This window comes from Rattus norvegicus, chromosome 10 (assembly GCF_036323735.1).
Source record: "Rattus norvegicus strain BN/NHsdMcwi chromosome 10, GRCr8, whole genome shotgun sequence".
Taxonomy (NCBI): domain Eukaryota; kingdom Metazoa; phylum Chordata; class Mammalia; order Rodentia; family Muridae; genus Rattus; species Rattus norvegicus.
This window is the reverse complement of record NC_086028.1, coordinates 95,643,084-95,657,181: the sequence shown is the minus strand read 5'-3', so window position 1 is coordinate 95,657,181 and position 14,098 is coordinate 95,643,084. Positions and strand designations below refer to the sequence as shown.

The 14,098-nt window shown below is 43.3% G+C and overlaps 1 protein-coding gene across 6 annotated transcripts in view; it reads left to right on the top strand.

Annotated features, from left to right (window-relative positions):
- The window catches only part of Abca6 (ATP binding cassette subfamily A member 6), a 69,510-nt gene that overhangs the window by 54,354 nt on the left and 1,058 nt on the right, over positions 1-14,098 (top strand). For all 6 annotated transcript variants that reach the window (XM_006247656.5, XM_006247654.5, XM_006247655.5 and 3 more), the window contains 13 exons: positions 78-197; positions 1,609-1,686; positions 3,122-3,213; positions 3,876-3,996; positions 4,610-4,727; positions 7,032-7,123; positions 7,562-7,743; positions 8,244-8,319; positions 8,419-8,513; positions 10,746-10,865; positions 11,041-11,181; positions 12,332-12,411; positions 14,011-14,066. In XM_006247656.5, the coding sequence (XP_006247718.1) occupies positions 78-197; positions 1,609-1,686; positions 3,122-3,213; positions 3,876-3,996; positions 4,610-4,727; positions 7,032-7,123; positions 7,562-7,743; positions 8,244-8,319; positions 8,419-8,513; positions 10,746-10,865; positions 11,041-11,181; positions 12,332-12,411; positions 14,011-14,066 (1,371 nt within the window). The remainder of the gene's footprint in view (positions 1-77; positions 198-1,608; positions 1,687-3,121; positions 3,214-3,875; positions 3,997-4,609; positions 4,728-7,031; positions 7,124-7,561; positions 7,744-8,243; positions 8,320-8,418; positions 8,514-10,745; positions 10,866-11,040; positions 11,182-12,331; positions 12,412-14,010; positions 14,067-14,098) is intronic.

Here is a 14,098-nt window from a genome sequence, read left to right as displayed (position 1 = left end):
ATTTGTATTTTTATCTGGAAAATTGTGGAATCCTGTCATTTGATGTGTCACTTGTCATTCTTGTACTTGCCCCGTAGGTCATAACGATTATGTTTGACACGGTTTTGATGGATCCCTTCAATGAGGCACTGCTTATTTCTGCCATGATGTTAGTTCCTTCCTTTTCATTGAATGCGCTCCTGATTGTCTTGGAAATGGTAAGAAATGTGATCAACTGTTCCCTTAATAAATGGAATATGTAAGCTATTTTCCGTGCTTAGATCTACAGAAATGGAAGGTGGGTGAGTGAGCTGGGAGAGCAGAAGCCAACAGACACAGGGGGATTGCTTTTGATAATTAGATGCTCTGAGGTTGAGTTGTGGTGACGCTTACATTGTGAGAAAGGTCCTGAGTCTGCAGGACTCTACTCTCTGAGTAGATTTTATAGCATGAAAAGAAGCCTCAATAGAGCTGTTAAAAATCTGTACCTAAGGCACTTTGCAAAAGTGTAGGCGTGGTTGGATGCTATTAGCTCCAGCTAGATTTCAAAAGAACTTCCTGCTTCGATGGGTGCTCATGAATGACTGAGGACAAGTTCATACACAATACTATTCAATTACTCCCAGGTGTATAATAAACCCCATTCTGTGCTCGTCACCCTGCTAGCAATTAGGGACACCCGATGAGCAAAATTGTCCAGTTCTTCTTTCACAGAGCTTAGCAGAAACAGACAGATCAACAGGCCAAGGGCTGGGGAAGACCATGCAAAGCAAAGCTGGTACCCTGAGAAGTCAGAGAATTCTAGAGAAGTGATGCCCCTAAAGGATGAGTAAGAATTAGGGGGGATTAAAAAAATAAGCATGTCTTGCAGAGAAAACCAAAGTCCTTGGGAGACCAAGACCATGGAGAATCAGAGAAACCTAGTATCATGAATGTCAACAGAAGCTCAGTTGAGATCACAATTTTTGGGAACCTTCACGACTCTACTTGAAATGGCTTTAAGCATAACATACCAAGTTTCGTTAATTGTGTTCTATGGGGGAGAGGGGAGTCTTGTCTGCAAAAATATCTTTTATTTTTGCTGTTGACAAAGCAATGACTGGAAGTTATGACCATACTTGGTCCTTTTGCTTAGTATTACTTTTTTCCTAAGACACAAGTAGATGACACACACAAATCTAGACTTGTTACCGGAGAGTCAGGAGTAATGACCTTGCTTCCTCCATTACTGACCAGTGATAAAGAGTAATGTCAACGGCTACGTGTTCTGATTGAGAAAACAGCCATCACTGAGAGAAGACAAGATCCCATGAATGGGTTTACAGGGGAAACTTAGGACAAGTACCTTCATTCCTAAACTTTATACAGTGTAAGCACTGCTCTCTGTTTTGCTTTCAATAAATGCTTTTACTTTAAGTCAAAAGATTTTTTTAATGGAAGAGATACAGATTATCTTCATATTGAGGAAAGTTATTTAGTAGGGGATTCCTCTGCTCTCTAGGGTATGTGTGTCACCAGTGCACACAGAACTGAGTTTAATGAAGAAAATAGTTAAGTGTGGAAAAAATACGTGTTACTTAAGTGGGAATTGTGAAGAAAATGTATTCAGCTACCTGTTTTTCTTTTCAGAGAGCCTACCAGTACTATCGAGAATTTGGAGAAAGCAAATATGGTTTATCGGGGGTTGATCTTCTCTTATGCCTAATAGTAAGACTTTCCGCCTCACTACATACCCTACAGATAGATATTCCTTGCTATAACTGTGTGATCTTGTCTGAAGCTTGGTGTCTCTGAAAGTGTTTCAAATATAGTTTTAGATAAAGTGATGGCTTTTGGACATGAATTTTAGCCTCAGGAAAAATTTCTGTGTGCCTTTATACAGAAAGTTAGGAATTCGGTATAGTATTAATTTTGGTTTGTTTATTCTTCACACTGTCATGCCTCTAAAGAAGAAAGTGTAAAAGCCAGATACAGTTAAGAATTTGCTGAATTATGAGGAAAAGACAAAATTAAACACGGGTGAATGGGAAAATGATTTCTTTAGATTTAAGGATGACGAGAGCTGCTGTCTTCCCATGCTATCTGTCTATGATGTTTTAGGCAAAACCATGGACACCAAGTCTGTCCTCAAGGGGCTTGTATTCTAGAAGTATACAGATAAACTAAACAAGCAGTAAATACTCTGTTAGGTAGAAAAGTGTCCTAGTTACTCTCCAGTGCTGTAGGAAACACCACGACCAAGGCACATTTTAGAAGAAAACATTTAATGGCAGTTTAAAGTTTCAGAGGATGAGTGTATGACCATTGGAGTAGAGAGCACAGCAGCATGTGAGCAGATATCAGATCCACAAGCACAAAGAAGATAAAAAATAGCTAACTGGGAATGGTGTGGGCTTTTCAAACCTCAAAGCCTCAGTGACACACCTCTTCCAGCAAGACCACACCTCTTTATCCTTCCCAAACAGTTTCACTCACCAGGGACAAAGCATTAAAAAATATGAGCCTAGACAACCATTCTCATGTTAACCACCTCAGATAGTCAGCAGAGACTTAAAAGACCTTCTGGTAGGTAATGATAAGAGTGGCCCTATCTTGCTTCAGGATCATCTAAGGGAAAGAAGGAGTTTAATCAGATAGAAGGTAATACAGTAATGTGGTAATGTTTGAGATAAGCAGAGTTGGTCCATATGGTGTTCTACTGAACTCGAGGGACTTTGATGCAACTTTGAGTGGTTCAAGGAAGCGTTGGGTGGTTTTAACCAAAGTGCAGTGATCAAACTTAGCTGTGGAAAGCACGACTGCAGTTTCTGGGATTAGAAGAGCAGATAAAAGGAGCAGAGGGAAACCTTGCAGGAATGCATTGCAAGCCGAGAAAGAAAGATGACCTGGATCTCATGCTCGGAACACAGCAGGAAGAACCAGTTGTGCTATGGGTCATTTTAAAGACAGAACAGAATTCACTGAGCTGTAAAGTCTGAGCTGTGGACAGTAGGGAAGAGACAGGTTAAACTGTTGTACTATGTGTTCCCCCATCTCATAAAAATTTGCTACCAAATTGCCTGTCAATACACAAGCAACATTTTTACTTATAAGTTCAACCAGTGTTGACGCATGTCTAAAATTTTTTTTTGTTTGCTCCTAGCCTTACTTCCATACTTTGCTGTTCATTTTTGTTCTGAGATGCCTGGAACTGAAGTATGGGAAGAATGTAGTACGGAAGGACCCCCTCTTCAGGTTAGGGTTACAGTTAATTTCATATTAAGGTCATAATTCAATATTTCTATTGCTGCGCCCGTGCTTTCGGTTTGTTGATTAGGACTTTTGCTTGCAACACAAGCAGTACGATGACTGGCACTGTAGTTAGTGGTTTTCTAGTTTACCGTCAAGAAGTAAGACCCAGCTGCTAACCAGCAGAGAAATACTTCATTCTCTCAAGAAAGCGAAGACTATCCAAGTATGCCATTCTCCCTTCTAAGGCGATGTCGTTCCTGAGCAGTGGGGATGGGAAGAAGAGATTGGACAACTGAGTTGAGAGAGTTTTACACAGAGGGCTTTGGGAAGTATGAGCAGTAAAAAGATGCCGAAACAAACATCTGATGTGTTGGCGGGGCTGTAGTGACTGGGGCAGCAGAATTGACTTGAATTTTAGGAGGGGAGGGGCGGCCTCTGTTGATATGCTGGCAAGCACTGGCCTTAAAGGTCAAAGATGCTGTAAGGGTAGCAACCACATCACGAGAGAGATTCTGGTGAGCAGGATGAGGGTTCTATGTAAGGCTGAGGCAGCAGGGATAGTGGCGATCACCATCAGCACTGGGCAAAAAGCAAACCGGTAAAATCGCACGGAAAACAAGCATGGGAAATGTGAGAACAGTGTGCAATTCGATTGTTTCCCACAGGATAGCTCCGCAGAGTCTACATGTTCAGCCAAACCCAGAGGAGCCCGTAGACGAAGACGAAGACGTTCAAGCAGAAAGAATGAGGACATCTGATGCCCTGAGCACCGTGAATTTAGATGAGGTTGGAAATCATAGACACTGTTGAAAGCATGAGAGAATCTCTCATGAAAATGAGCGAAATGTCGATGTTAACTTTTAAAAGTTTGAAGTCTACGGACACCCCCAGAAGGTTCTGGAAAGTAAAAGAACATAAGGCATAATGATTTCATTCATTCTTCTTTTGAGAAAAAAAATGCGTTTTAACAACTAGATTTATAATCTCAGAACAAAATAAGACCTTATGAGTTGAAGAACCTTCTATTTGCCGTAAAATGCTCAGTAGAGATCAGGAGATTCAACCATGCTTTAGGCTTGCACGGAAGACGCTATTCCATTGAGCTGTGTTTCCATTGAGCAGGGTTTGCTTTTATCTGATTGAGATTCTACATTCTCTCCAATGTAGTCATTTGACTTCCACCTAGACAGTGAGTTGGCTTCTGTGGTGTTTCTGGTATTTCCTCGTGTGTTTGGAAATCGGAGACACTCTGTATGCCAATGAATGTGCCTTATATCGGCAACAGTGGTAATGGTCACTCAGGGTTCATATGCGGTTTGATTTATGGTAAACATCGTGAGAACGAAAGACTGTAACACCTCTGAAGTTTAGAGGGAAACCATATTTCCGTCTCTCCTAGAAACCGGCCATAATCGCCAGCTGTCTGCACAAAGAGTACACAGGTCAGAAGAAATGGTGTTGTTCAAAGAGGAGAAAGAAAATAGCAGTGAGGAACATCTCTTTCTGCGTTAATAAAGGTTTGGGACAATCATTTTTTAAACTTACTGTTTAAAATATTTTTTATTACTTTGATTTTTTTTTTTTACAGTCTAGTTGTTGCCCTGCTCCCAGTCCGCCTTCCCACAGTTCCTCCTCCCATTCCTCCTCCACCTTGTCTCCAAGAGGATGTCTCCCCGCCCCCTACCAGGTCTCCCCACTTCCTGGGGCCTCAAGTCTCTCCAGGCTTAGGTACTTCTTCTCTCAGTGGGGCCAGACCAGGTAGTCCTCTGCTGTATCTGTGTCTGGGCGGGGGCTCATATCAGCTGGTGTATGCTGCCTGGTTGGTGCCTCAATGTCTGAGAGATCTCAGGGGTCTGGATTAGTTAAGACTACTGGTCTTCCTATGGGGTAGCCCTCTTCCTCAGCTTCTTCCCGCCTTTCCCTAATTCAACCACAAGGGTCCCGACTTCAGTCCAATGATTGAGTGTAAATATCATCTGTGTCTGTCTCAGTCATCTGCTTGTTGGGCCTCTCAGAGGACAGCCATGCTAGGCTCCTGTCTGTAAGCACATCATAGCATCAATAATAGTGTCAAGCCTTAGAGCCTCCCCTTGAGCTGGATCCCAGTTTGAGCTGGTCACTGGACCTCCTTTCCTTCAGTCTCTTCTCCATTTTTGTCCTTGCAGTTCTTTTAGACAGGAACAATTCTGGGTCAGAGTTTTTGACTGTGGGATGGCAACCCCATCCCTCACTTGATGTCTTTCTACTGGAGGTGGACTCTACGAGTTTCTTCTCCCCACTATTGGGCAATTCATCTAAGGTCCCTCCCTTTGAGGGTCCTCCCAGGTCTCTGGTACTTTCTAGAGGGTCCCCCCTCCCCCAAGGTTGCATATTTCCATTCATTCTTCTGGCCCTCAGGACTTTTTTCCTGTCTCCCCCACCCCATATCTGATCACGTCCCCCCTTTCCCCTCCCATCCAGAACCCTCCCTCCCTTTTCCTCCCATGATTGTTTCTTTGTTTCTTTCTCCCTCCCAAGTAGGACTGAAGCATCCTCACTTGGGCCCTTCTGCTTGCTTTTATGATATTTTGAGCCTTGAACCTAGAGCCTCTTGCGTGCTTAGCAAGTTCTCCTCCACTGTGCACTATTCTTAGCTCTCTCTTTACTTCTTGTTTTAAGGCAGAGTCTCACTAAGTTGCCAAGGATGGCCTTTTAAACCTACCCTGTAGGTCAGGCAGCTCTTGACCTTGTGATCCTCCTGCCTCAGCCTTTTGAGTAGACAGGAATACAAGTTTGCATACAACAAACCATTAGCCATTGTTTTTAGGAATGAACATCTATACTAAAGTGTAATTTCACTTACTCTAGCCTTCCTTTCCTCATTCGTTATCTATCTATCTATCTATCTATCTATCTATCTATCTATCTATCCATCTATCCATCTATCATCTATCTATCTATCTATCTATCTATCTATCTATCTATCTATCTGTGTGTGTGTGTGTGTGTGTGTGTGTGTGTGTAAGGGACTGTTATAGAAAAAATAAGGAAACCTCCTGCCCGTGTGGATTTTGCATTCTAAGGAGTTCGTAAGAATGCCTTATCAATAACATATCGATTATTACTCAAGTCCTATGGGGAACACTGAAGCACATGCAATGATGAGTGTTCAGTTAGAACAAAGAAAGGCTTTATTTGAACAGAGACATTTAAGTCAAGATCTATGTGACAAGAAGGTCAAGGACTCAGACACAGCAGCAAGTCTTAGTGGTTGAGTCAAAAGCAAAGAGTCCACAGATGCATCAGTGTGAGGGAGGGATGGGGTCACGCAGGGTTAGAGTAGGAACATTTCTTTAAAATAGAAGGAACAGTGCCTTTTACTCCATGGCAGTAGAACATTATTAGAGGGTATCTTGTAGGCAGTTCCTATTTTGTAGAGATTACGTACTGACATTTGTTTATGAGTTTGAAAAGGGGTGATGAAAGGTTATGGTGGTTTGGGTGCACATGGTTTATTTTTGGTGAAAGAATAGCATTCCAGCCTTCTGAGGTTTGCACGTCATTTGCATGGACACATCAGGTAAGGGGCTCTCACATCGATGGAAGATAACTGAACCAGGAAATCTCGAGGGGGAAAAAGACCGTTGTATCAAATTAATAAGCTTCTGGTAACATTTTTATGGTGAGAATTAAAGAATATGTCTTCAGGATGTACGTCCTGTATATTTTAAATGTGAATTACTCTATTCAAGAGCTGTACGGACCTTTCAAGCTTTCACTGGAAAAAAGAATGTAAATCTTCATTTCATTTCCAACCTTGATCATTTTGTTCTTTCTTTCAGGTGAAATTTTGGGATTGTTAGGACCCGAGGGCGCTGGTAAAAGTTCCTCTCTCAGGATGATAGCTGGCATCATGAAGCCGACAGCTGGAGAGGTAGTAAAAAACCAAGATTGTTTCCACTTCCACAAAATATGATTGCGATCATGATGCACGTAGGTTACATATTTGTAGGACTGTCATTTCGCTGCTGCTCTGGATCCTCTTGTGGCTTTTGATGGGATTCAAAAGTTTGTGACAGGAATTGGAATGTTACCAGGAGCTAAGTACCTTTATCCACTACAGCTTCCTAGCTAACACCCGAATCTTCTCGCCCCATTTACATTAGCTACCGCCTGAAGGTTCAGTCTTTCCCACCCCATTTACACCCAAGATTGTGCTTGCACTTTAGTGGATTGCATTTTACCTTCTGTGATGTGTTCTAGCAGTTTGGGTGTTTGCTGGCTAGGTGGCAGTTTCCAGATTGTGCGAAGCCTGTGCAATCAGAAAGGGCTTCCTGTATCTTTGGTAAAACTCCTTAACTTGCTCTCGTAGGTGGAACTGAAAGAGTTAAGCTCAGCTGTGGCTCACCAGGGCGAGGGCCATGGTGCAGCCAAGCTCGGATACTGCCCTCAGGAGAACGTACTGTGGCCCATCCTGACCGTGAAGGAACACCTGGAGGTGTACGCCGCTGTGAAGGGGCTGAGGAAGAAGGATGCTGTCATTGCCATTTCAAGGTACCGCAGAGGGTCCTGGAATCCCCTTTCCTCAAGAGGTGGGAGGCGCTACTCACAATGGAAGCACTACTACTGAGAAACAGGAGCACAAAGACATTTCTGCCTTTTCAGAGCATTGGTGGTAGAACAGAAACGAGAGACCACACCAACTCCCTACATGCCTGAGCTCAGGGGCTAAAAATATCATTGTCTTCAATAGTTGACAAAGGAGAAGTAAGTCTGTGCTGGTGACTGTCTTCAGGATTCTAATAATAAAGAGAAGGGAATGGAATAACCATCCATTTGGTTTCCCATTTTTAAAATTAAATTACTTAACAATATAAAAATTAGATTATTTAAAAAGTAATCTCATGAGGCAAAAAAAGGAAATAACCTTTCATGATTTCAGTTTTGAGAACAGTACCGCCTTCCTCCCCTGCAATGGTTTTATAATTGTGCGTGATTTCATTTTCCGAGAAAGTTCTCTCTTGGTGTGATATTCCCATCTTATTTTCTCTCAGATTAGTGAATGCTTTCAAACTACACGACCAGCTGAATGTCCAAGCGCGGAACCTAGTTGTGGGGTTGACTAGAAAGGTATGCGTGGTGTCCTGCGTTCTTCCGTGGGACGGGACTGCATATGTGGTACGGAAGCAAACGGAGGACATTTTGTTTTCCCCCCTCTCTGCATTGCAGCTGTGCTTCGCGCTGAGCATCCTGGGAAACTCACCTGTCCTGATTCTGGATGAACCATCTACAGGCTTAGATGTGTCAGGGAAGCAACAAATGTGGTGAGAACTCTTACAGGCCCAGACCCACAGTGACCGACGTGTAAAATCACATCGATAAAAATCTTTGAGGACAGATCCGTGAGCCCGCTGGTTCCTGATTCAGTGCAGATTGTGTTAGCTGCTGTAGCGTGGGTGGTAGATATTCCTTACAGGCCTGTGTTTTGAAGGTTGGGTCCCCAACCAGCAGTGCTACTGAGGGGGGCTAGCCAGAGCCTTTAGGAGGTAGAGCCTGTATTTCCCCAGTGTAGGGAATGCCAGGGCGTTGAGGTGGGAGCAGGAGCATCCTCATAGAAGCAGGAGGAGAGGAAAGGGGAGGAGGATGGGAGAAAGGGGAAAGGGGATAACATTTGAAATGTAAATGCACGAAATCTGCAATAAAAAAAGTGAACATGTAAAGAGAAGAAGCAAAACGCCACTAAGCATTCAAGTTATCATGGGAGGTTAAGTTCATAATTAGCCACTTGCAAAAAAAAAAAAAAAAAAAGAGTTAGAGCCTGGTGAAGGGTTAAGTTGACTTTAAGAAGACACCAACACTCTGCTTTCCATTATCTTCTTTACTTCCTGGCATCTGAAGAAAGCCAGGAAGCTATTTTCCCCCACGCCTTGTCCCACGTGGTTCTGGAAAGCAATGGGTCTAGTGCAACATGGCCTGGAGCCACTGAAATATTGATGCAAAATAAACTTCTCCTCATGAGTTGATTATCCCAGGCTTCTGATTCTAGGGATAAAACTCCGCTGTGTACAGATAGCCTGTCAGCCGCCAGTTTCATGAGCACTCGGATGGATTAACTTTCAAAGGGGAAAGCTTTGTCTGGCTTGAAGGTTTGAGGGCTTTACTCTGTATCAGGTTGACCATATGGCTTTGGGGCTGTGGTAAGGTAGCATGAGATGGCTTGCAGGTAGCCCTGGTCACTTCACAAGTCTGGGAGCGAGGAGAATGAGGAAGGTACTGAGATGGCTCCGCCATGCTTAGAGCATCCAACTAGACCTCACTGCTTAAAGATCCCATCACCTTCTAACAGCACAGCGTGGGGACCAAGCCTTTAGCAAGCGGTGCTTTATGACCCATTCAACACTCAGACTCTGTCTACAGAGATAGCTTGTGTCATTAGGAAAACAAACTTTCAACAGATGGATAATCTCATTTAGATTATATTCTTTAATATTCCTGCAGTTTTTTTTTGGCTTAACGGAAACTCTAGGTGTTTTGTCAAGGTTTTAGTTAACTTCCAACTATCTTAATTTGCTACTTTAGTTGTCGATAATTTTATAACATTTCATTTTACTTCTCATGCAGTTTTCCTAAAGAGCCTTGACTTGTCGACATAACTTCCGTTTTCATTTTCACTTAGTCTGTCAAATTTACTGACCCAGTTTATATCATTTTAGCTCTTTTCTACTATCTGTGAATCGCCCCTTGGACTAATAAAACCCCAATTTAACTTCATATTTGTGATTACCCAGTATCCTCTCCCATTTAAAATGTTATTTAATGGGGCTGGGGATTTAGCTCAGTGGTAGAGCGCTTACCTAGGAAGCGCAAGGCCCTGGGTTCGGTCCCCAGCTCCGAAAAAAAGAACCAAAAAAAAAATGTTATTTTATTTGTTAGCACTGCTCGATGCAAATGTAGACATGGGAAGACTTTATACCCATCATGCAGTTCTAGCCATTGCCACTAGGAGGCCCACTTCTCACCTGCTTCTCAGTCCCTTTCCTTTTCCAACTTCTATTAATTTAATTAAGGCCATGGGAGGCAGCACACACTTCTATCTTAGCATTTCAGTTGGCTGCGATCTCCAAAAGACAAGGAAAGTTCTCCTTTTTAATTTTTTTTTAACACTTCATTTATATGAGTACACTGTCGCTGTCTACAGACACACCAGAAGAGGGCACCAGATCCCATCACAGATGGTTGTGAGCCACCAGGAGGTTGCTAGGATTTGAACTCAGGACCTCTGGAAGGGCAGTCAGTGCTCTTAATTGCTGAGCCATCTCTCCATCCCCTGAAACGTCTTCTTAAAGTTTAATCGCAATACCACAAACACAGCTAAAATATCAAAACGTTCTCTTTGTTCCAAATAAACTAGCCAGCGTTCATTTCTCTGGCGTTTTCCAATATCTGATTATAATTTGTAAACTGTATCTCGTCTAAATCTTTCCCTCTATTTTATTATCTTTCCCATTGCTCTTTGCTTTTTAAATTTAATTTCTATTCATTTTTGCTGACTCCAGGCAGGCAATCCAGGCAGCCGTTAAAGACAACAAGAAGGGTGTCCTCTTGTCTACCCATGACCTGGCTGAGGCAGAGGCTCTGTGTGACCGAGCGGCCATCATGGTGTCTGGAAGGCTGAGGTGAGCCTCTCTCTGTGGCTTGATCTGAGATTGCCTGCAGAAGGCAAGTCACGGACAACATCTCATTCCTTCCTTCTGCCTGCCTCACTGATACCCCTCTCTACTGTCTCTGAAATTAAAAACATTTAATGACAGTTTTCCCCTCATCCCTCCATCGTGTTCTTTCTACTCACAGACTCATCGGTTCAATCCAACACCTCAAGAGGAGATTTGGCAAGGATTACATTCTAGAACTCAGAGTGAAGGAAATTTCTCAAGAGCCATTAGTTCACAAGGAGATTCTGAGGCTGTTCCCCCAGGCTGCACGCCAGGACAGGTAAAGAGAACTGTCACCGACAGAGAAACACACTATGGCTTCTGTCAGCACCGTGATGGAATGTCGCAGGGATAGTGAAGGACCCCAGAAAGGTTCAGTCTCCTGGGTTATAATAGACTTGGAAACTACCTAGGAACGTGTGTGTCCTCCTCCAGGAAACAGGGGTAAAGATGAGGTGAAGTCTTCCTTTAATATAATTTCCTTGCTTCAGAATGGAAACTATAAAGGAGTGCATGTGTTTGCACAAACATTTGTACTCACGCGTGTGTATGCATGTGCATATGTGTGTGTGTGTGTGTGTGTGTGTGTGTGTGTGTTGTTAGGAACAGGACCCGAAGATTAAAGCAGCTACTGAATTTAAAGTCAGAGGTTGAGAACAACAGAACAGCAAGACACAAACCTGCTACTCGCATCTTCACACTGCATGGATGTAATGATTACCTAAGGTATATTCCGGAACCTGCTCTTACCCTAAAACCTTTTGTATCACCAGGTAAAGAAATAGGCTTGGATGACTGTGGGAATATGATGGATAATAAGAAAGGAAGAGGGTGGTCTGGCCTGAAGACAGCCAGTCGGGACGTCTGCCCCGTCTCCTTGTCACTTAGGAACACTGCACTGTTAATCTGGAGCAAAGGTTACAGTCGGAGGCACACAAGAAAGGAAGCCTAATCCCTAGACCTAAATCTGCCTGTTCTCAGACGCCAGGGCTTTTAAGTCTTTCCACAGCTGTCCTGCCCCAGTCCCCAGCCTGAGACCATCTTAGGAGATAACTTTTTGGACACAATACCTACCTTTCCTTTGAAGTGACTTTCCAGCCTGGTTTGGACTAGTCTCAGGGTGTAGCTTTCAGTTTCTGGGTTTTGTTTGTTTGTTTGTTTTTTTAACAAGTTATCGGATTGGTTTGAGTCAACTGTGGTATGTGAGAATACAAGTAGTAACAATGTGTCATTTCTAGAAAGGACTGCAACAGCTAGTTCCCTTCAATCATTTCCAAAGCCTCTATTGGTAAACAATTCCATGCTTAACCTGTACATTATTTTGTACCTGTTTCATTTTTAAAACAAAATGGCCGACAACAGGCTCATTTTGATATCCGTCCTCCCTCCGTTGAAGTGAACGCTTGAATCTAGTGTGTTCCCATTCCCAGGTGCTTCTCCTTGCTCACCTACAAGCTTCCCGTGACAGATGTTCATCCTCTGTCTCAGGCCTTTCACAAACTGGAAGCAGGTAAGAAGGAGCTTTCTTTAAAAAGAACTTGGAGGATAATTTAATGCAAGGTGGATGAGCGATGCACTTAAAAAGCAGGCTCTGCAGGGTGTTGGTTTTACAAATTCAAACCGTAATCAAACCAGCTCTCTGGAAAGAGGTTCGTCTGGAATGGGGACGGAAGCTGCAGAGGACACGCACTGAGTGGAGCTTAGCCGTACTTTTCTGCACATCTGTATCAACACAGGAAAAACCCTGACTGTGATGGGTTTGACTTTCTGTTACGAAACGATAGCTAAAGCCATTCTTTGAGTGCCCAGAACAACTCTTATTACTCGAAATTCCAACAGTCCTGTCTGTCTGTCTGTCTGTCTGACTGTCTGTCTGACTGGCTTTCAGCTAGCTAGATTGTTCCCTGCAGCAGATCACCGTCGTGTGATTTGCTGAAGAACTCTTATCCTGAAGCTGGTCTCTGCGTTCTCACCACAGTGCCGAAGCTCACAGGCTGGGAGACAGCGAAGCTCACAGGCTGGGAGACAGCAGATAAAATGACCTCATCTGTACGGGAGGGGCAGTCCCCAGAACAGTGCCTGCCTCCTGGGTGTGCTTGAGATCCTGTGTAGCTCTGCTTGTGTCTACTCTGAGTAGCTGACTTCCTGGCTCGCCCTAATTGTTGCCAGCCACGCAGTTCCTGCCTTGGGACCCTTCCTCCTCTCCACCCCCCACCCGTTGATTCTTCTTTCTGGAATTCTGTTTCCTAAATATTTAGCTGTTTCTTCCCATTCGTGGGATTCTGCTCAATCATCATATTAATCCTATAACATCTCTGATGATCCCGTGTAAAGAAAGAAGACATCTGTGTGTGTGTGTATATGTGTGTGTGTGTGTGCGCGCGCGTGCGTGCGTGCGTATGTGGGTGTGTATCTGTGGGTTTACTGTTTCTCTTACCATCTCTTCTATTACATACTTAAATGCTTATGAATATAATGCCCATGTCTTTTCTACAAAACGCACCGACAAAGGCCAAGGCTTTTGTCGCTTCTCATTCCTGTCCTGTTCCTGGCATTTCAGAGTGCCTCTCACACAGGAGAGTCCCCACTGCATAACTGGTAAACCTCAAACAAGGGAGTACCTGAACCTAACAGCAGCTGTCGTTAGATTCCTGAGGTGCCCAGTAGAGACCTGATAAGGTGGATGACCACTAAAGGCAGTAGGGATGGGGTCCTCTCAGAGAGTATGGAATAGAATCTTCCTCATATGTAAGAATATCTTAACCAAGGAACATACATGTCTCTCATGGACACACACACGAAACAGTAGAGATTAGGAAAATACAGTGTGAGAAACTCCAAAGCTAAGATTAATTTGGTATGCATTTATATTAACTTTTTTGTTGCTGCAAACCTTTGAGGAAATTGATTAAAAACCTTCAAATCCAGCGTTTAATCTGTAGAAACCCCACACACCTCCTCCTATGTGAACTCCACACATACCTTGTGATACTGTTCTGTCTTGTGTTTCCTTATTCAATTTATCTTTTATTCATCTGAATAACTTTATTTCACTGTGTAGGACTTTGAAAACCTTGCATTGTCTTATATTGATGGATTTGTTTTTCAGTGAAGCGTGGCTTTAACCTGGACGACTACAGCCTCTCTCAGTGCACATTGGACAGAGTAAGTCAACCTGCTTGACTTTGCATTTTACA